Below are 22211 nucleotides of genomic sequence, written 5' to 3'. Positions count from 1 at the left end.
CACCAAATTCAATAATACCATTGTAAGGCCCGTATCCGAGTTTGTACTGTTCCATAGGCTTCCGCAGTCATCCCGATCGAATTTCGGTGACTTGTGATCTGTTATTGGCAGTTGCATGCAATCTTGAGTCGTGTCCCATATATCAAAGTCGGTTCAACTCGAAACTTATATCCTTGCGACCGCGCCGTCGCCGCGATTTTAACACCGCGTCTCGGGCACCGAGGAGATACCTGGGCCAGGAGATGTGGGCCAGCGTTCAGTTCGAGAAAAATGCCGCGCATGTGAATTCCGAGAGAATCTCTACCACCCATCAAATCAATCAAGTACAAAGCAACCCAACCCATCCCTCTCTTACACAACCTTACCCAAAGTCAACTCTCTCTCTCTCCACCCATCCCTCTCTCACCCAAAACTCAACCAAGCCCATCCCTCTCTCCTTACGTCACTCCTCTCTCTCTCTCTCTCATTTCTCTCTCATTCTAAGCAACTTCCAAGAGAGCACCCAACGTTCAAGCTTCCTAAGCAACCCAAGTGTGGCCCACTTCTCTACCACCCAATCTCTCATCCCTCCATTAAAACTTCATCATCCTCCATCAAGATCGAAGTTAAGGAGCTTAGGAGTCCAAGGAGCTAAATAAGATAGCCAATAGGTGGGTGATCCATCGTCGATTTTTATTTTAAAGGGCCAACTTGTTGTGGGGCCCACTTGATGTATGCATTGTATAAGGGAGGGCCTAATAGTGGCGGGGTCCCTCCCCTTCATGTTTCTCTCTCTATCTCTCTCCCTCTACCTCTCTCTCTCTTTGATGTGTGGCCCACCTGATGATACATGTATTTTATCCATGCCATCAATAGGTGGGGCCCACCTTTGCTACCTGTCCAGCAGGCCGACCAGCTGCCTGTCCGTCTGGACAGGGCTGGTTGAAGGGAAAAATACGAATGTTAGCTGATCTAAAACAGGTGGGCCATATCCATGTGGGACCCACCTTGTATTGATGTATTACATCCACACCGTCCAATCCTTGGATGCTGGATGCAGATTGGCTGGTGTACTGTGCAGCTATATAGCTGCTGACTTACATAAGCAAGTTTTGTAGCCCACCATGTGGCATGTGAGATCCACACCGTCCAGCCACGTGGACGGTGGATCCCACCATAATGTATATGTTATATCCTAATCGTCCATTCTTTGGACGTGAACCCCACCATGGCAGCATGTGGGGCCCACCATAATGTATGTGTATATCCAGCCGTCCATCCAGGCCTGGACATGGACGCTGGATGCTGGGATTGTAAAAAATATATATAAAAAATAATATAATAATGATAATAATAATAATAAATAATAAAAATATTAATAATAATATATTATATATAATTGCTGTATTGACAGCTAGTATTGTGGGACCCACCGCTGATATCCCCACCGTCCATCTGTTTTGATGGTGGGCCAGCTGCCGCTGCTAGATGCTACTGCATGTGCAGCAGCAACACTCTATTGTATGTGAAAACCCCTCCCCCCTGGCCGTACATGCTGTGTGGATCCACACTGTCCAGACCTTGGATGGTGGGACCCACCATGATGCATGTGTTGTATCTATACTGTCCAACCATTTTTGGGGATCGTTTTATGGCATGAGGAAAAGAATGAGTCAGATCTAAAGTTCCAGCAGCCCACCATGATGGATGTGTTGCATCCAAACCGTCCACCCATTTGACAAGCTCATCTTAAGGCTTGGGACAAAAAAATGATGTAGATCTAATTATTAGGTGGACCACACTGCAAAAATCAGTGAGGGGATTAGAACGTCCACAATTGAAACCCTTTTTGGGGTCACAGAAGTTTGGATCAATATGAAATTTATTTTTCCTCTTAATCCAGGTCTTTGTGACTTTATGATCACGTTGGACAAAAAATAAAATGGTGAGCCCTGCGAATTTAAACGGTGAAAATCATTATCTCCACTGTTATTTGTGGTATGGTCCAGATGATCCTCCGATGTGATCTATTTCTTTTCAGTTAATGCACTAAAATGATCTTTAAAAATATAAGAATGGTGTAGATGATGCCCATATAATGCGGCCCATTTGATGTATGTTTGCCCATTCGTGCGGCCCATTTGATGTATGTTGGCCCAATGGTGCGACCCATATAATGTGGCCCATTTGATGTATGTTAGTCCATTGGTGCGGCCTATATAATGCGGCCCATTTGATGTATGTTGGCCCATTGGTGTCACCCATATGATGCGGCCCACTTGATGTATATTGGCCCATTGGTGCGGCCCATATAATGCAGCCCATTTGCTGTATATTGGCCCATTGGTGTGGCCCGTGGATGCGGCCCGCTTAGTGTGTGTGAGGCCCATTGGTGCGTCCCATGTGATGTGGCCCACTTGATGTATATGAGGCCCATTGAGATGTGTTTGAGGCCCAATGTAATGAATATGAGGACCTTAGGACCATAAGTGAGACCCGATGAGGCGTATGTGAGGCCTTTGTGTGGGGCCGAATGTGTTATATATAAGGCCCATTGCGATGTGAGATTCCACCATGATGTATGTAATGATATTTATGGTGGCCATGCCTTGGGAGCAATGATGGTTTGACGTCCACATTGTAAGAGTAATGTGGTTAAATGTCCGCATTGTAACTCTCCCTAGGGCCCATTCTTAGGCCCATACTTGTAGTGTGTAGGCCGTCTAGGTCCATCTTCGTTATGAATAGAGTCCATCACCATATAACATGCTTAGTATAGCCCCATGATTAATACTCATAAGCATCATATGTATGCTTGATAGAAGGAGTGACTGATCACAGCATATGCCTCAGGCGGATTGTTTATGGGCTCCTTGATAGGCGGAGTTACCCCATATAAGCACGCGGTACGTACAGGATTGCTGCATAACTGGTAGTGTGATTCATACACTTCGCATTTGTATGACATGATTACTGTATGCCCTATCGACATTAGAGTTGTGGCTTCTACAGACATATCGTGTATGGTAGGATCGGACACCGAAAATACTGTTACTAGCATCACGGCGCCATAGATGTCCCTGGGTGAAAATTCCTAAACTCGATGGTACTAGAGGATGACTCCAACGTTGAGACCGAGTGGATACATGAGCGCACGAGGGTTGTATACAGTAGGTTGCGTCTCCCACTGTGTCGTGGTCAGTTGGAAACGGGTGTGACCTTACCCGCCTGAGTGAGGGGGCAATATCTAGGTTAAGTTTGACCAACTTGAGGAATGGGTCCACTATCGATGAGCCGGGCCCGATATTGGTAGGCGGATAGTGAGGTCTCTTCCACTTACCCGGTTGAGCGCTTGGATAGGGGCGACAAGCTGGCGTTGAGTGTATTAGCCTCAGTGGTTGTCTAGTGTGAGAATTGTACTGATATTTGATGCTATAGTGATGAGTTGTATTGATATATGGATTCGGATGAGGACTAGTGTGCTTGAGTTGCATCTTGCATCGCATGGCCTTGGTATGACCGACATCATTTACTCCTTGCATCGTATGGCCTTGATGTGGCCGATAGTGTTCATGCCTCACATTGCATGGTCTTGATATGGTTGATAACATTCATGCCTTGCATCGCATAACCTTGGTATGGCTGATTACATTCATGGACTCATCAGCATGATTTCGCATTACTCTGATATTGTGTTCTGAGCACGCTCATATTGCGCACACACTTACACCACCCTATATGCTTTCTATAAGCTTATGCACGATTGCTATGTGTAGGTGACGTCAGGACGTAGTCATAGCTTAGTCGCAGCAGGAGAGTGCAATCGAGCTTCAAGAGTTTCCGTTATTATTATCTTGTATTTCCCTTCATACGCATTGTACCTTAAAGTTCTTGATCATAGTGGATTTGTGATGGTGTTCCTGTGGTGCTTGTTAGTGGGTTATGCTTACTGCGAATCAAATTCATGTTGAAAATCCTCCTTGTAGGATCTCTGTAGAATGGAAGGATAAGTCTTCTTACAGAAAGCAGCCTCATGGTCACCCCTAATAGAGACCTTTTTAACAACACCAGACTTAACAATACATCCTCAACAACAAACTCAGCAGTATCGCCCTCAACAACACCAGCAACAGCAGCCACCACAAGGTCGAGATCGCTCTCAGTAGTACCAGAGATCGCCCCAAAGACAACATGTAGGATTTGCAGCGACTGCCCAACCTCAATCATCAGCAACGATATGTTATTTAGCAGACTGATCCTCAATCATCAGCAACGATACTCGAGGGTACGACTACTCTCTTCTCATCATTTACACACACCTTATTCGACTCGGGCGCCTCCCATTCATTTAACGAACAATCCAAATACAACACTTATTTGAGCATTTTATTAAATACATGAAACATGTCGCCAAACACTTGCATTAAATCCATAAGTCGCGTAGCAACGATATGATTTCATGAAGAAGCCATACATATGATTAAAGAAATTAACAATCCTATCTTATTACACTTAATAAATACCAACCATTAACATTTTTTCATTCAGACATTTTATCAAACACTTAAACTACACCTTACTAAATACATAGACTAAATTAGTTACAACATTCACTATAACAATTTATTTCACGGCATTGGTTATAAAACATATAATACAAATGGATCTTAGATTAGTAATCATGACAAGCACAAATCAAAATTTCACATTTATTCAAACATTTCAACAAATACATGGAATGCATTTTCATACAACATAGTTCATACATATGTAATATATCGAAATTGACGTGTCTAAGACGATATGGCAGCAGTCAAGTCAGACATAAATCATTAGCTGACATTGAAAGCCTTGAAAACCATAAACTAAACGTTTATAGTCTACACCTTTCGTCAGAAAGCTCGATTCGGACCCGGTTCAGACTATACGTTTCCAAAAACGAGACGACAAACACCTACACGACGTAATAGGTTAGCTAGGTCGATAAACTACCAACCTGAATTTCTATAACGAGATTAGGGTTAGGATTTCTTACCCAAATCGTAATTGAAAAAGATGGTGCAGCGAAACGGGAGAGGTGATTCAGCCCGTGGAGTAGTGGGAGTGAATCCCAGCAACGATCTCCCTATATCTCTCTCTTCTCCTTACTTTTTTCTCCTTTTTTCTCTCTTCTCTCTCTTAGGGTTAGAGAATTTCGTATGAAATGGGAATGTGGTGATTTAAGGGCATTATATAGGCCCAGAACTGGTGTAAATGGCCCCACGGTCATGGTATACTTAGGTTACAGTCAAATGGTGCTTGTTTCGGGCAAACGGGACTCATTTGGAAGTCCATTACTCACCTGCAACATAGAGTAAGTTCTCTGACTAAGGATCTAAACCAGGTTATGATTTTGATATGATCGGATTAGCGGATTGACCGTTGAGGACCCGTATCAGATTAACGGTCGTTGTATCAGATCAACGGTCGTTCTTACCAGATCGGGGCCATAAGTATACGGATGGGTGTAGTCCCGTTAGAAACTAATGGTCTGAAATCTTCAATTTTGCCCGCAAGTGAATGATTCAATTCACTTAAATTTCAATACATTTTCTAAAGATATTCGCGTTTCTCACACACTTCGCTCAGGGCTCAAGTTGTGCGTTTCTTGATACTATTTGGGCTTGATTCTCGCGTGGGTCGTCAAGCCCAGTAAGGCGGACATGCCCTATAGTTTCGCAGTCATCGAACTTTCGACGTGAAGTCCAGGTCCGATTCGGAGTTTCAATGTGCTCCTGAGAGCAACTGGCTTTTGAGATTTCTCCTAGGTTATTAAGTAGTGTTGAGTTATTGCTTTTGATAGTTTTGAGTCTTGCCATTTGTATAGATAGTGGTTGAAGTTAAATCCACCGCCTATTTAGTTTAGCATTTAACTAAATTTCGTCTAAATTTTTACAGGATACGATCCTTAGGGATTCCTACCTGAGGTGGTACTCGGGCCTTTGTATAGATTTTTTCGAGACGTTACATTTTGCCAATCTTTTCTCTATCCTTTGTACTTGGTTTTCTTGGATCATTGGCATGTAAATTCTTCATTAATGACCTCTAAAATTTCAAGTCTTCACTTGGTAATCTTTTGAACATCAATTCATCATTTTAAGCGTCTTTTTCTCATTAACTCTCAAAATCACATTGCAAGTGAAAGCATGTGAAAATAGATCGATTAAGTGCATTTATATTTGTAAAACCAATGAATAACAAGGGGAAATATGCAATATTTCATACTCAACAGTAAGAGGCTCGTTAGCCACAATAGCGGCTTTTGAAGAATTGCGAGCACTCCTTCGGCCCATGATTCCGGACAATTATTGCACTGGCAAATATACTTGATTCTACTAAATGTTAAAGCAACAAATTAATTTGCAGTCTCATTGGGCATGTCAAAAAATGTTAGTTTTTTTTTTTTTTTGCATGACTGATGCATAGTAAATATTTTATGACAGCTCTCTCTCTCTCTCTATATATATATATATATTTATATATATTTGTTAAATTCCACTAAGCATGCCAAAAAATATTAGCTGCTTAGTTTGTTTGTTTTTAATTATACAAACATGCTGTAATTGATACAACGGCTCGATCCAAAAAGATTAACTTTGATGCCACCCGCCAAAATAAGCATACATATCCACTATGACCATTTAACAAGTTATATCTTATATGGCCAGGAAAGTTTCAACGTTGGGCATTGGAGTCCCCACAATTTACTGTGGTGGGTCCACTCGAAATGTGTATCTATCCAAAATGATGGACGGTGCATATAGAATGCATACATCATTAGAGGGCCTACGGAACCTAATGACGTCACTTCAATAGCTGCTCAACCTGCCTGTGGCTAATCGGCGTCCTTCCTAAACTGGTCCCGTAGTCCGAGAAAGGGACGCGGTTTTGGGGGCAGCGGATTGACTGTCACCCTCGACACAGAAATATCTCTATGCTTGGCGTTGCGTAGGGCATGGAGACGTCGTGGCAAATCCACTCCGTAATTTTGTTTTGAAAAACCTGTCGCAATCCGCGTCCTTTGGAATTTCAAGAACGCGGGACATGTGACTAGCGAGACTCGCTGATGAGGTGATGGCGCTAATTTCTGTGGATCCTACCATGACATGTGTTATGTATCTTACCATGATATGTGTTAGGCATCTACACCGTCCATCCATTTGGAGAGATGATTTTAGGGCACAAGCTAAAGAATGAGTCAATCTAAAGCTCGACTGGACCCCATCATAGAAAACAGCGTAAGGAGTGACGCCCACCGTTAAAAACTTGTAAGGGCCACAAAAGTTTTCAAACAAGTTGGTATTTGTGTTTTCCTTTATTTTAAGGTATGTCATTAGCACTTATGAATAAGTTAATTTCAAATAAACATCACGGTGGACCATAGGAAGGTTTCCTCATAGTCGTTACTCCTTTTTTTTTTGTCAGCTTGTCAGTGCACCCCACTGTCAGCTGACACTTCACTGCTAGCCACCCCTACCAGGGATAGATACTAAGACCTCAGTGTTATATGCAGCGGGTCTACTAAAGATATATCTAATTTTTTGGCTCATGCCATAAAATAATCTCTTTAAATGGATGAGCGGATAAAACACATATATCATGGTGACCCACAAATCTTAGCGACGTCAAGTAGGAGTTTTGCCCCTCAACCTGTGGGTAGCTCATCCATTTCCAACCTCATGGTTTCAGGGACGCGAATGCTGGCCTTAACATGAAATTCCTGCGCTGGAACCTAGCAGGCTACCGTCATGTTTTTGATTAATCTACTGTTTTTATCCGGTCTGTGAGATCATTTTGTGACATTAGACCAAAAATGAGTTCGATCCAATATGTGAGTTAGCTGAAAGTGTGAGTATTGAACATACAATGTTAAAATATTCTTAGAGCCACATAAGTTTTTAATCCGTCTAATATTTATTTTCTCAGTTCATCCCAATAAGAACGAGCTTATGAACGGTATGGATGACATGTAAGCGTCACTGTCGAACCTAGGAAGGTTTTAACGGTAGGAGTTTCCCTACCCACCTTTTCGTTTAGCGCGGCCCACTTGATCCTTGGATCTAGCTCACTTTTTCTCTTGAGACCTAAAATGAGATCAGAAAACAGATGGACGGAGTGGATTTCTTAAAAATATGAAGGTTGGCCCCACCAAGGTTCCCAGCGCAGGAACTTATTGGAAAGGCTTTTGCAGGACACCCGCGTTCTGGTTTCAGGGTTTAAGCACCAGTCGCCTACCAAAACCTCTCTTTCAGGACTTGCGTTTCTGTCATGGAGACGTGGTCGCATTTCCAGCGTTCAATGCCAGCCACGACTTCTTCGATTCTTGAAAGCGAATCTCCACTCAATTTTCAAAATACAAAGCAAGGATCCAAAGCCCAATTCCCGTCTCTTCTCATTCCCTTTTCCTCTCAGAAATCTTCATTTGAGTGTTTGAGCTCTGTAGAGAACCGAAGCGAAATGAAGGGAGTTTTGGCTTGATTCTTGAATTTAATCTAGAAAGGAAAAAATCCGTTTCTTTTAATCTTCCCATATTTTGAAATTTCAATTGAATTTGGGAGAACGAAAATAACTCAATCTTGAATTCCAACCCGTAAAAGAAAAGAAAAGAAAAACCCATTTTTTTTCATATCCTCTTCTTTTCGAAATTTGGTGCAGTTTCGCTTGAATTTGAGAGGAGTGAAGGAAACTGAAGAGTATATGAGAGGAGTCTTGATTTGATTTTCAAATTCTGTACAGAGGAAAAACCGATTTCAGAAGTTTCCCAGATTTCATCTCAATTTGGGAGATCTGTGAAGGTGTGATTTTTCCAAGAAATGGGGGTTTTTTAAGAGAGGAATTGAAAAAGAAGGGAGGATTGGAGAGAGAAAATGATAGGAATTGATGGAAAGAATAATAAGGAGGAAGAGAAGGGATTGAGGGTTTTCTCGCCCGGGTATTATGCGGTTTGTGCAGCGGGAGGAACGGTCAGTGCAGGGATGACCCATCTCGCCATCACACCTCTCGATGTCTTGAAAGTGAATATGCAGGTGACCTTGATCTGAACAAGGACAATGTTTTTGTTTTTGTTTTCGGTTTTTTTTTTTTTTTTGGGTTATTTCTTTTTGCAGATATTATTTAATTTTCAGAAATTTAGCATGCTTTTGCCTGAGGAGATTCCAATTTCTTGCATGTCTTATTAGGTGTGTTTGGCATAGTATTTTAGGGGCTGGTTCCTCGACAAGAAGAATAAGCTGATTTGATAACTACCTGTGTGGGGTCCACCATGACGTCGGACACAAATCCACTCCGTCCATAAGGTGCCTTTTGAGTTCATCCTGTATCCAAAAAATCAGGCCAATGGAAAACACAGGTGGTTCAAACCACAGGGAACAGTTGAGATGGGAATGCACGCCATTAAAACCTTACAGCTTGTGTGGGGGGCGTACAATGTTTTGCATATGCCATCCAATTCATTCATAAGATGATCCTCACCAGGTGAATGGACACCCAAAAATCCAGGCCCTTACAAACTGAGGCGGCCACACTGTAATGCTAGAAGTTTTGGGCATGATTTTGCATGGTGTGGCCCACCTGAGTTTCGGATCAGCCTGATTTTTTGGCTTCAAGGAGAACATTAGGGGCCAAACATGATGGGCAGTGTGGATTTGGTCCCTACACAATGTTGGGCTCCACAAACGTAGTTGTAGAATAAGCTTATTCTAAAAAAGTTGCAGAGGAATGGGCCTCTTATATTTATTCCTCTATGAGATTATATAAGCATGTTATTACTGTTGCACGTGCCAACTTTCACCACATTTGCAAGATCCAAGTGGCTCATTTGTGGGGTGGAAAATGAGCCTGGCATGACTGAGTATCTTCTTAAATTGAACTAGTCTGGCCTGACAGGTTTAAAATCCATTTTCCAACCCATCGTGGCCTCCCAACCCAATTGCAGCTGCGTTCATCTGGCTGGCCCACTGCTAGATTACCTGGTCCAAAAATCAGGCCAGTCAATTTATCAGATGGGCCATGTGTAGGTGGAATTTGAACCATTGGCAATTTTTTTACCTGACCATTGTTTTCCTAAATGAGTGAAACCAGCTTGATGTGTTGGGCCAGGTGCTACAAAATGGGGTCCACCTGATGAGTGGCTTGGATCTCAAACTGTGGCAGACACATGGTTGTGTTTGCATGTTAAGGGTTCTGTACTGAATCAACAAAAATGCTGAAAGTCATTGATTTGTTTTCGTTTGGTATTTCTTTAATTTATTCTTTGTTTGCTATGGTCTTCAAGTCATTTCCCAAAGGGGAATGGATCCCTATGTTGCATGTCCTCATAATATTGTGATGAGGCTGCTGCATTCCTTTGGTGGGCCACACTTTGTCTGGGCTGGACCAGCTGCCTGGTGGGCTCCACCTTCCATTGCATGTAACTCATATTCTGCTCTAACCACAATGCTAACCCATCCGATCAAGAGCCTGCATAGCTGCAAGTAGGAAGCAAAATAGGATAGGTAGTGGTCCTCATTCAATTCTGAAAATCTTATCTGTGAGAGAATTATAATTGTCCAATCACCTTAATTATTTGGCCATGGGGAATCCAAGATAGGGCCTGCCATGGTGGATCACCCCTTATTAATCTGTGGGCCCATCTACATGGCAGACTTGCACCTCTTCATGATGTGATGAAGATCTGCGCCAAACTTGATGAATCCTTTGAGGGAGATGTTAGTGTGTCTTCACCTAGGAAGAGTCTTTTGAAATTGTTCATTTCATGTTTGTTTCTTTATTAAATTTTATTCTTTGTATGGTTGTCTAAATTCCTTCAATCTTTTGTTTTTATGAGCATATTAGCTTGTCTTGATTGGAGAGGAATGTGTTCTAAAAATAGTTACTTTCAGTGTTTTATTTTACTTTCTGTCTATGACAGGTTTGGTCAGGTTCTGTAGATTTTGCTTATTTAGGATACAAAAACTCCACCTTTATAATTCAGGAAATGTTGTTTTTCTAGATGGATAAGCTGAACTAAACTATAATTTGGGTCCAGTGGGTGATTATTTTTGTCTCAATATTTGATTTTTCTTTGGTGGTGCTTGTTGTATGCAGTTTTCTTTCTATTTAGAAAGAAGAATTATATATGTTATGATCCTTTTTGGATGCCTTCACACACACACACACACACACACACACACACACACACGCACGCCTGCCCGCCCGCCCGCCCGCACACTGTGTGCACACACACGGGTCATGATCTAGTGCAAACTTTGCTCCACCCTGATGTGTTCATGACATGCACTTCTACCATCATCCATGCCATCCCTTGTGGCGCAAATATCAGGCCAATCCATGACTCAGGTGGGCACATGAGCAAGAAGGGTTGGGAGGGGGAGGGTGTGCCCTCTCAAGTGTTCCCTATAGTGCGGCCCACCTGAGTCATGAGTTGGCATGATTTTGGGCTCACGGTCAAATGATGGCATGCATGATGTTCTGAGTGGATGTCATGAACACATCATGGTGGGGCCCACAGAGGTCGTTTCCACTACAATTTTGGTAAAAATATTTGCACTTGATCATTTTCTTCTCTGTGTGTGTGTGTGTGTGTACACATATATCCTGTATTCTTATTTAATTTAGCGCTCTTCTATCTTGTGTGATTGGTTTTGTTGACTATATTTTACATTCTTTGTGAGGGCTTGAGCAATTTCTTTTGAATATAATTTCTTGAGAAAATAGTAAGGTGTTGTTACTTGTTTCTGGACTCTTCCCTTGATTTTCATATGGTGAACTTAATCAATGAAAATTCCTTTGCAGGTGAATCCTGTCAAGTATAACCACATCTTCTCTAGTTTGAATATTCTTTTGAAAGAACAAGGCCCTTCAGCCCTTTGGAGAGGGTGGGCTGGCAAGTTCTTTGGATATGGTGTGCAGGGTGGATGCAAGTTTGGCCTTTATGAATATTTCAAAAAGCTGTATTCTGATGTATTGGTTGAACATAATAGGAGTGTCATCTACTTCATCAGCAGTGCATCGGCTCAAGTAATTGCGGACGTTGCCCTTTGCCCCTTCGAAGCAGTCAAGGTCCGTGTTCAGACACAGACCGAGTTTGCAAAGGGCTTGGCTGATGGCTTCCCAAAGTTATATGCGACTGAAGGCCTTGCTGGGTATATAATTATTATGTCTTTTGGGTAGATTTCTTTATTCAAAATTGAGTTAAAAAGTGTTTACGCCTTCTCTTCAATTTTCAGGTTCTACAGAGGGCTTCTTCCACTTTGGGGTCGTAACCTTCCATGTAATCACTTGTTCTCTATTCCCCAGAGTTCTCATTCTGTTCCTCCTGATATTTGGATAGCTACAATCTGAATGCTGTTTTCAGTGGATTATGAATAGTTGAAATTTACATGGATTAGCATTTATGGTTACTTTTGAACTGATTGCAAACAGTTATGCTTTTCTGATTCAATTTCTGTGTATTCACTCTCCCATAGTTTTTGCAATTGGAAGTATCTGAGAGTATGAGCATGGGCTGTTTGACCATTGGAGGCCCTGGCATCTTTGTGTGTGGGAAGTACTTGTCCATCCTTGTTATCCTTGTCCATTGCTTTAGACAGAACTATGCAGTTCTGCATGATATCTTACCTTAGCAAGGTTGTTCTTTGTTATGCTGGTCCCTTGGGGAGTTGGAAACTCTGAGGTTTTGGTCGATTAACTTCCTGGACCGCTCCTTTTTATCACTAGCATTGGAGGATAGATCTACTCAAGGTGGAACGAAACCTTATTGAAAAATTAAGTTCAGACAAAATCACAGATCCACCAACTTTTTGCTTTAGGTAACTTGCATTGTTGAAGATTCCAAGCGATGTTATGTTTAGTTTCTGTCTCTGGGCAGGCATAGTCCATCATTATTACACCACGGTGTTATAGATATCTTCAATAGGGAGGTGTTATAGATATCTTCAATAGGGAGTCTTTCTGGGTGAATCAGCTTGTTCGGTTATAGGACAATGTGCAGTCTCGGTACTCTTTTTCAAGAAACAGGGCCCTTTTAAAAAAAAAGAAATAATTGAAAATTTTCAGGTGTGCTAGTTAACTGCACATTTTTAGTGCTTCTGTCATGTTAAGAGTTCTTGGAGAATACGATGGGTTAATTCCCATAAAATGAGAGAGGGTTTGTCTATCTATTCGCCATAAGAGTGACTAAATTCCATGCATCATCAGTGAATAAATATACTAGGTGCCCTTCTGCTGGGAGAAGGATGACCAGCATAACAGAAGGTAACGTGTACAATGTGTGCAATATATAGCTGTTAACAGAGATTTGGCATACTGGATTTCCACGTTGGTGATGTAGGCCCACACGGCTCACTTAGGCCCACTGATGCAGGACAATTAATCACTTGGCCACCCCAATCGAGCCCGGTGTGAAAATGCCCCCGCATTAATCACCCCTGGTGAGGAGTCTTGAACACAAGACCTCCTGCTTTGATACCAATTTGACGCAGGACAATTAACCACTTGCTCTAAAAGTTCGAATTGATAGAGCATGGAAAATTAATCCCTTTATCTCATAGCCCAGCCCCCAAATCCATGGGTTACACGGGCCGCCCCCCTCGAGTGTGCCCCTGCATCCCACAAGCCACCCCAATCGAGCCCGGTGTGAAAATGCCCCCGCATTACCCACGGCCCCACCTAGGCCTACCATAGGTCCCAAAAATAACGTAGGCCCAAGCCCACCATAGGGCCCAACATGTGTTGATTTTTGGACTATTTATTTTATAGATTTGGGGGCCAAAATCAAGGGTTGCAATTTACTATAATTTGGAAGATATGGGGGCTGATTTAAAGATGCAATTGAAAATGTGAGGGGCTGATTCAGCAATGTAATTAGGATTGTTTTCTGTATTTACCATTGTTAGGCTTTTACTATCTTAGGTAGATTAGATTGATTTGAAGTCAACTATGATTGATTTGAAATCAATTTCTTAGTTGGAGGAATTCTCATTAGAGATTCACTTAGAATCTATAAAAAGGGGGGTAGTGTAGAAGTCAGTAATTCCAATATTTTTCTTAGTGTGAGTTTTTCTTGAGTGTTGTAAGAGAAGAAGTTTGATACCAATGAAGTTACTTCTCCCTCTCTGCTCCATTCTTGTGGGTGTACTTTTGTCCATTTTTTTTTTTAAAATTTTACAATTCAGGTGTTGAGATCTCATTGACTCAATAACTAGGTTCAACATTCAAAATATCGATATCGCTACAAGCTTTGCTAGCCCGGGATACAAAAACAATATCAATATCGCCGATAACCGAAAATGTGAGGAAACATTGGGAAAATATGGGAAAAACAGTTGAATTTTTCAGTGAAACTTTAGGAGATGGTAAAATATACATATTTGCATATTTAGGAATTAAAAAATTACAAAAAAAATGCATATATAATAAGTGTCCATTTAATGGGGGCCCAAAAGCATGTGTTGTCGTAAGAAACTAGTACAACCATCTCATCCATCCCATCTATCCATCCAACCTCCATCCAAACATCCATCGATATTTCAGAATATTTACAACACATGATACTTCGTTGAGAAATCATCGACAACTGGAAAGGAAAGGAAAGACTATCTTGATATCGCCCTTGTTGCAATAATGATAATATCGTGTTATGATTGATATTGTCGTTGACAATTTGAGCACTGCATACAACCATGCGCCCATTAAAAAATTTGAAATGGAAATTTTTTAATAAACAAATTTTAGTCAATATCGATACATTGGTGATATTATCAAAATATCGTTGATGCACTAGCAATACAAGCAACACTTGGAATTTACACAGTCGAAAATATTAGAGATACATTGGTGATACTTAGCGATACATTGTATATACTTGGAATTTTTAAGACTACCAGTGTTATTGGTATTGCTACTAGTGTTAATGATATCATTGAGCTTTAGATATGAATAATGTTTGGGATATCTCAATAATATCGGTGATACTTTGAATAATGACCGGGTTGCACCATTTTGGTATCAAAGGGGGTGATATTTAGGAAACTGCCAACTCTGCATCATTTCCTAATGGCTTAAAAGGGGTTGACACACGAAGAGTTTGTGCAAGTTATCCATCTAATTGATCCACTCCCTCACAGAGCGAATAGATCAACTCATTCATGTGGTAGGTAATCTCAACAATCAAGTGAAGGAGCTCGAGCTTGCCCATAGGCCTCGAATACATCACAATGGGCCACAACTCATGGGATTCAAATACGCAATAGGTGGGCCCTACACATGGGCCTAAGATACATCACAGATGGGCCCTGCACATGGGCCTCATACACATCAGGTGGGCTGCATCAATGGGCTGCACTAATGAGCCTCTTGTATATCAAACCGGGCCAAATCAAATGGGCCGAATCAAATGGGCCAAGTCGAATGGGCCGAGTTGGATGGGCCTAGTCGAATGGGCAGAGTTCAAATATGCCGAACCCAACTCATCTATTTTTAGAAATCAATATATATATATATATATATATATATATATATATATATATATATATATATATATATAAAAAATAAATCCTATCAAAAGATCAACTGGACCGCACTCCAAATAATAGTAGTGACAATGATTTCCACCGTTAAAATCTTACAGGGCCCACCGTTATATATATATATATATTATTTGGGATCCGATCTATTCATAAGTTAACATGGAGATAGATGAAGTGAAAGCAGAAACCTCAGCTTGATTGGAACCACCGTGGCCCTTAAGAAGTTTGAACGGTGAATGTCACTATCCCCACTATTTTAAATGGTGGGGTCTACTTGAACTATAGATCCGACTCATTCTTTAGCTCATGCCATAAAATGAGCTTGTAAAATGGTTGGACGGCTTGGATGCAACACATGCATCATGGTGGGTCCCGTAAATGAACGGCGTGGATGAAGTAGGTGGGACCCACAAAGCTTGGTGACGCAACTACAGCAACTATATAGCTGGATTGAGGTACACCAGCCGTCCCACTCCCATGGACGGTGTGGGTTAAAACACTTACATCAGTTGGTCCCATGTGGGGCCCACCATAACGTTTATCTGCCATCCAATCTGTTGATAAGGTCATGCAGACCTAGATGAAAAGGAAAAACAAATTTCGTAATGATCCAAAACTTCTGTGACAACCCAAATGGGTTTCAATGGCAGACGTTCAATCCCACTGTTTCCTGCCGTGTGGGCCACCTGAGTCCCACATACAGCTGATTTGGTGGGGCCATGGCTAGGACCCACATCCCAGCGTCAGATGTTGCAAGACGCCGCTGGCGTCCTCTGACTATTGGCAGCAGCAGCAGGCGCTGCCTTATTTGTTGTTTTTTTTGTTTTTTATGTTTTCCTAAGGATTTTCTTAGGTGGGGCCCGCATCAGTAGAATCCACCCTGTCCACTGGCTCCTATGGCTCAAGACAAGCCAAACAAGCCCAATATCCGAGGTATTTTGGCGTATAGGAACATCAAGGTGGCTGTTAACGGTAAAGACCACCATTTTCCAAGATACGGCCCACCAGATACTCGGATTAACTTCATTTTTCGGCTCAACGCCTAAATTGGGTCGAGAAATGGAATGAATGGCGTGGATTAGATGTACACATCAAGGTGGGGTCCGCATGAGTGGCCCACCCAAAAGTTTTGAACCAAGCTGATATTTTTGTGGTGTCAGTACGCCACACCATCAGTTCACACTTCACGGCCTGCCTGGCCACGTCCAGCGTCTCTGGACGCTGGACGGTTTTGCACACAACACAGGCATCACGGTGGGTCCCACATGGACGTGGCCCACCATGCATGTATATATTTATATATATATTTATATAATATAAATAGAATATAGTATACATCATTCAGTCTAGTGTGGGGATCTCCACCGTCCCAACAATGGATGGTGTGGGCCACACCGTCTGATGGACAGTTATATATAACACATTTGTGGGGTCCACTCCAATCATGAGAGAGAGAGAGAGAGAGAGAGAGAGAGAGAGAGAGAGAGAGAGAGACCCCGCCACTATGGGCCTCTCATGGTTACATCACATACATCAAAATGGGTCCCACCAACAAGTGAGCCCTAAAATAAGAATCAACGGTGGATCACTCACCTATTGCACTCCTCTTTGATCCCTTAGCCTCCTTAGCTCCTTGCCTTCACTTTTGATGTAGGTTGATGGGTATTGGAAGGTTGAGATGGGAGATGAGAAGGTGGGCCACACTTACTATTTGGGAGAGAGCTTGGATGTTGGAGCTCTCATGGGATTTTGAGAAATTGCTAGAGAATGAGAGGGAGAGATAGAAATAATGGATGAAGGGATGGGTGGAGTGGTGGTTGTAAGTAAAGGAGATGGGGAAGCATGGGTGTGTTTGAAATTTTGTAAAAGAGGGATAGTTAGGGGAGAAAGAGAGTTGACTTGTGGAAAAATGAGGGATGGAGCTTGTACTTGAGGTATGGGGTGTATTGATTGATGGGACACGTACAGATTCCCTCGAAATTCGCAACACACTGCGTTTTCCTCGAAATGAACGCGGGCCCACATCTTCTAGCCAGGGTATCAGATCGGTGCGCGAGTCGCAGCGTTGGAACCGTAGCGACGGCGCGGTCGCTAAGGTACAAGTTTCGGGTCGAGCCGACTTCGGCATGCAGGCCTTGGCTTAGGATCGCGTGCAAATGTCGGATACAGGTCGAGGGTTGCCAGAATTCGATCGGGAGGACCGCGGAAGCCTACGGAATGGCACGGACTAGGATACGGGCCTTACAAGTATATTGGTGAGAGGCATGTAGGTCCTTTTGCAATAACTTATGGAAGTGTACCTTTGATGGTATATCTGGAATCCAGTCTCTATGCAACTTCTCTTTAAGGTTTTCTGTATCCTTTTGCATTTAAAGAGCTTGAAGGAAATTTGGAGTTCTTCGTCTTCTTCTTCCTTTTTGTTTTTTGTTTTTTTTTCCTGAGCAAGTAGCTTAAGAGATTGAATTAAAAGATAATCAAAAGAGGACAAAGGTCTCAATACCAAAAGCTAGTTAGCTAATGCCTTGGGAGTTTACAGTCAACCTATTTCAGACTTTATTTTTATGGCTAAATGAACTATTTTACCTAGAAATAAGGCTTCTAATGTTGGGAAAAACATAGCATACATGGCATGGCTCATTCTGAAAGTTGCCTATTGAAGGATATTATTGTGGTTGTGGTTGAATCCAATAGATTTGGCAAGGATACACAGGCCCTCTCCTAAAGGCAGAGTGACTGCTTTTGGGGCTTTTGGGGTGGAGCATGACCTGATGGGTCCGAAGAAGGCCTGATGAACCCCACTAGAGGCATTTCTAGGCGCAACACCCACACCTGTAAGCCCCTGGCCAACATAAAATAAAACCCACTAAAATTCAGCTTGGAAACTGGAGTTCTCCACTTTGATCAACAATGCTCAAGTGCAGATATTTGTTAAAAGGGCCTTGCTTTTTCAATTGATGTCGAGCATCTTTTTTCACAGGTTGAATTTTAATGATTTTGTTGATGGTATCATGATGTACAACATTGACAATCACTTCTACTGTTAGGACATCATCATCATCATCATCATCATCATCATATGTCCCATCTATGGGTTAGATATATGAATCCTATTTCCATAATTGGTAAATTTTGATTTGTTTAGGAGTGAACATTCAACTATTTTTTTTTTTTTTTTTTGCATTTTATTGTGAAAAAAAAATGTAATTGGTATATTTTGAAAGAGATTATTATTATTATTTTGCATTTTTATTGTGAAAAAATGTAATTGGTATTTTTAGAAAGTAACTTCTAATTGTGCGTATACCTTTTATTTATTTTTTGAAAGCTATTTCCAGAAAAAAAAATCCATCGGATTTGCTATTCCTTTTTAAAATTTTAGTATATGAAATTTACCTTTCAAATTTAAACTTTGAATTCTAAAATTTTTATTACAAAAAAAGGGAACCTCATATTTTGAGGCAAAAAGAAGAAGAAGAAGAAGAAGAAGAAGAAGAAGAAAAAGAAAAAGAAAAAAGAAAAAGAGTAAATGTTCTATTTTATTCCTCTAGGAAGGAGGATATGAACAAAGAAACCCATACCCTCCCATTACTAGTATTTGATTTCTATTGTCGAGTATGAAATGGCTATATTAGATCCCCCTTTCTCTATTGATATTTACTGACAAGACAACATTCATTATGCTGACCCAAATGGTGGCGGTGATGATTAATTGTTTCTCTAGACATATATGGCTATGTTCTTCTAGGATTATTGTTGAAAATGAAGTTCTTTACAACCTTTGTTGATGTTAAGAAAACACAAGGTGTGCATTCAATCGTGCATGCAAACACACATCCATCCATACATTCTCAATTTTACAGTAATACATCCATTTTTAAACTTCTTCTTCTTCTTCTTCTTCTTCTTCTTCTTCTTTTTTTTTTAATTTTTAATTTTATTTTAAAGCATACAAATTAAACCCCGAATCTTTTTATTTTTTTAATTTATTTTTGTTTTGCTCAACCATTTATACCAACTCATTGACCCACTCACCATAGTTATTTTGAACCTAAACAAAATCAATCTTGACCTTATTGTTTGCAGATTTTTTCAGAGTGAATTTTTTATTGTGGTGGTAAAATTAGCTTTTGCAACATGTTAATCCCTACAGTTAAGAGAAAATGCAGCATTTACTTTCTTAAAAAAAATCCTACCTTTATGTTGCTATTTTTGTACACATTTAACTAATTTATACCATGCATAGTGTCAGGCATTGACCTAAGTATCCATCTTTAGCTAACATTCTAGCATATGGGCTTGATTGACAATCTAACTACCATGTTAACCTAATGGGACTCCTACTTTGACTCAATGTTTTAAATATCGACGATATTGGCCGATATATCCCACGATATATCTTGTATCCCATGTATGTGATACAAAACGCACATGTAGTGTTGATATATCCCACGAGTTCGATTCGGTGAGCATTTTTCAATTTTTGATTCCTTTTTTTTTTTTTTGAAATTATGTTAAATCAGTGTCAAATGGTTATAAATCCATTGATTCTTCATGTTTTGCATGAAAAATCATGGGGTTGGAGCTTTAATTTCGATACCATTGGTTCTTCGTGTTCTCCATGTTTTTTTTTCTTTAATTTTCCTTCAACCAGTTATCAATTGAAATTAATTTCGAAGTATTTTGGAGTATTTGATGAAATGATCATCACATACACTCTAATTTCGAAATTGGAGTGTAGGTGGTCTGATTTGGGAAAAATTAGGAAAATTTTAAAATTTCCCCAAATTTTCCTAAATTGCTTGCAATGATTGACTCCAAACATGAAATCAAGCACGTATGAGGGTTGAACTACTGATTTGTTAAATCCTTGTTAATTTTCGGAAAATAAAAATCATTTTTTAATTAAAAATAATAAGTTTTTTAATTAAAATATTAATTTTTTAAAAAAAATTTATTTATAAATTTCCATTCAACTAGCTATCAACTAATTTTTGAAATATTTAGTATTTAGGAGTGTTTGATGAAATGATCATCATATACACTCTAAATTATATTATGCATTCAATTTGAACATAGTTGCATTAGTTCAATTAGACAACACATAGCTTAGGACCTTATATAAAGGAAACCTATTATGTGCACTTTTTTTTTTTTTTTGAGATGTTATGATTTAAAAGTGTGTATTAAGGTCTTTTTTAACGATCCTAGAAGTTTCATTGAAAAATTCAACCATTTCCCCAACGTTTCTCAAAAAGTGCGATAAATTACCCGATACAAATGATATATCCCATGCGATAACCGATACGTATCTGTATCCCAAGGATGTGATACGTATCACGATACCGATATTTCGAACACTGCTTTGACTATAATAGATTTTGAGAACGTGAGATGAGGAACTAGTATTTCCTAGATAGTCACCCCATTTTTTCTCTATTGCAAAAGCTAAAACTTGAGCAAAATTGAATTGTTCTCGGTTGAGAAGGTAGAGCCTTCGATCTTCACAACCACCACCAATTGTATTCTTCATTGTTAGACCCTGGATAACATAATGAGATGGATAAGAAATAACACAACAATTCACTTGTTTGGTTAGACAACTCAAGGAAAGAAGATTAGATGGAAACAAGGGAACACGAACTACAAAAGAGATAGATAGGGAATCAGAAAGATGGAAAGTTCCATCTCCCAGGGCTTCATGAAGAGAATCGTCAACCAATCTAATATTGCTGGAGATAGGTGAGTAGGAAGTGTATCCATTGGTTATATCCATCATATAATCAGATGCTCTTGAATCGATGATCCATGATGTTTGAGAGACATGGTTCGCGGTTATAGAAGTACCCGACTGCCCTATCTGGTTAGCAATGGAGATGGAGGCCTAGAGGGCTGCCACTTGTTGTTGTAGTTCACTGATGTTTTGTCTCTTAGGTCCTGGTCACTATGGGCAAAAGTATCTTCAACAATACTCATATCAGTAGAAGACTTTGTTTTGACATTCTTAGGCTGAAGATGGGGGTGAAGGACCCAACAATATTCTTTTATATATCCTCTCTCTCTCTCTCTCTCTCTCTCTCTCTCTCTCTCTCTCTTTCACAATGTGTGCATTTGAGCTTATCTTTGTCAACATTTCCCCATCAAGTTCCTTGCGCCTTAGTATTTTTGGAGTTTGTATTCAAGGCTGGTTATTATGGAAGGATGGCGTGAGAAGCATTCTATCATCTAGCTTCCGCATGTATGTTTATATATAGATTTGAGGGTAAGAAGAGATTCGTTCCCAAGAATATGTGTGTTGAGGTTTGAAATCCAAATGAAGACCAACTAGAAACTCAAAGATTCTGGGTTGACATATTTGATTTCAGATCTTCTAATTTTAGAATTACTACTTGATAGTTATCCAATTCTTACCATTTTTTTTGTTCAAGCTAGCAAAGTATTCTTCTACGGTTCCATCTTACTGTTCGGCATTGTTTATCTTTGTGGAGTCGATAGGGGCTAAGTCTTCTTGGTGAGAGTACATCTTAGCAACTTTATCCCATACATCCTTTGCGGTTTTCAGGAGATAAGAGTCCATGACTAATGTTTGGTTGCATAGAATTTAGCAATCAAGACATTTCAAGCCAGTTTTCACTTTCCCATTCATCATATGTGGGATCATCAGAATTT

General features: G+C 40.5%; 1 protein-coding gene across 1 annotated transcript in view; it reads left to right on the top strand.

The window, feature by feature from the left end:
* The first annotated feature begins 8234 nt into the window (after positions 1-8234).
* LOC131243017 (mitochondrial phosphate carrier protein 1, mitochondrial) overlaps positions 8235-22211 on the top strand; it is a 28739-nt gene continuing 14762 nt past the window's right edge. The window contains exons 1-3 of the mRNA XM_058242069.1: positions 8235-9044; positions 11812-12161; positions 12246-12289. Of these exons, the coding sequence (XP_058098052.1) occupies positions 8886-9044; positions 11812-12161; positions 12246-12289 (553 nt within the window). The 5' untranslated portion in view covers positions 8235-8885. The remainder of the gene's footprint in view (positions 9045-11811; positions 12162-12245; positions 12290-22211) is intronic.

This window comes from Magnolia sinica, chromosome 4, assembly GCF_029962835.1.
Source record: "Magnolia sinica isolate HGM2019 chromosome 4, MsV1, whole genome shotgun sequence".
Lineage (NCBI taxonomy): Eukaryota > Viridiplantae > Streptophyta > Magnoliopsida > Magnoliales > Magnoliaceae > Magnolia > Magnolia sinica.
This window is presented reverse-complemented; position numbering and strand designations above follow the sequence as displayed.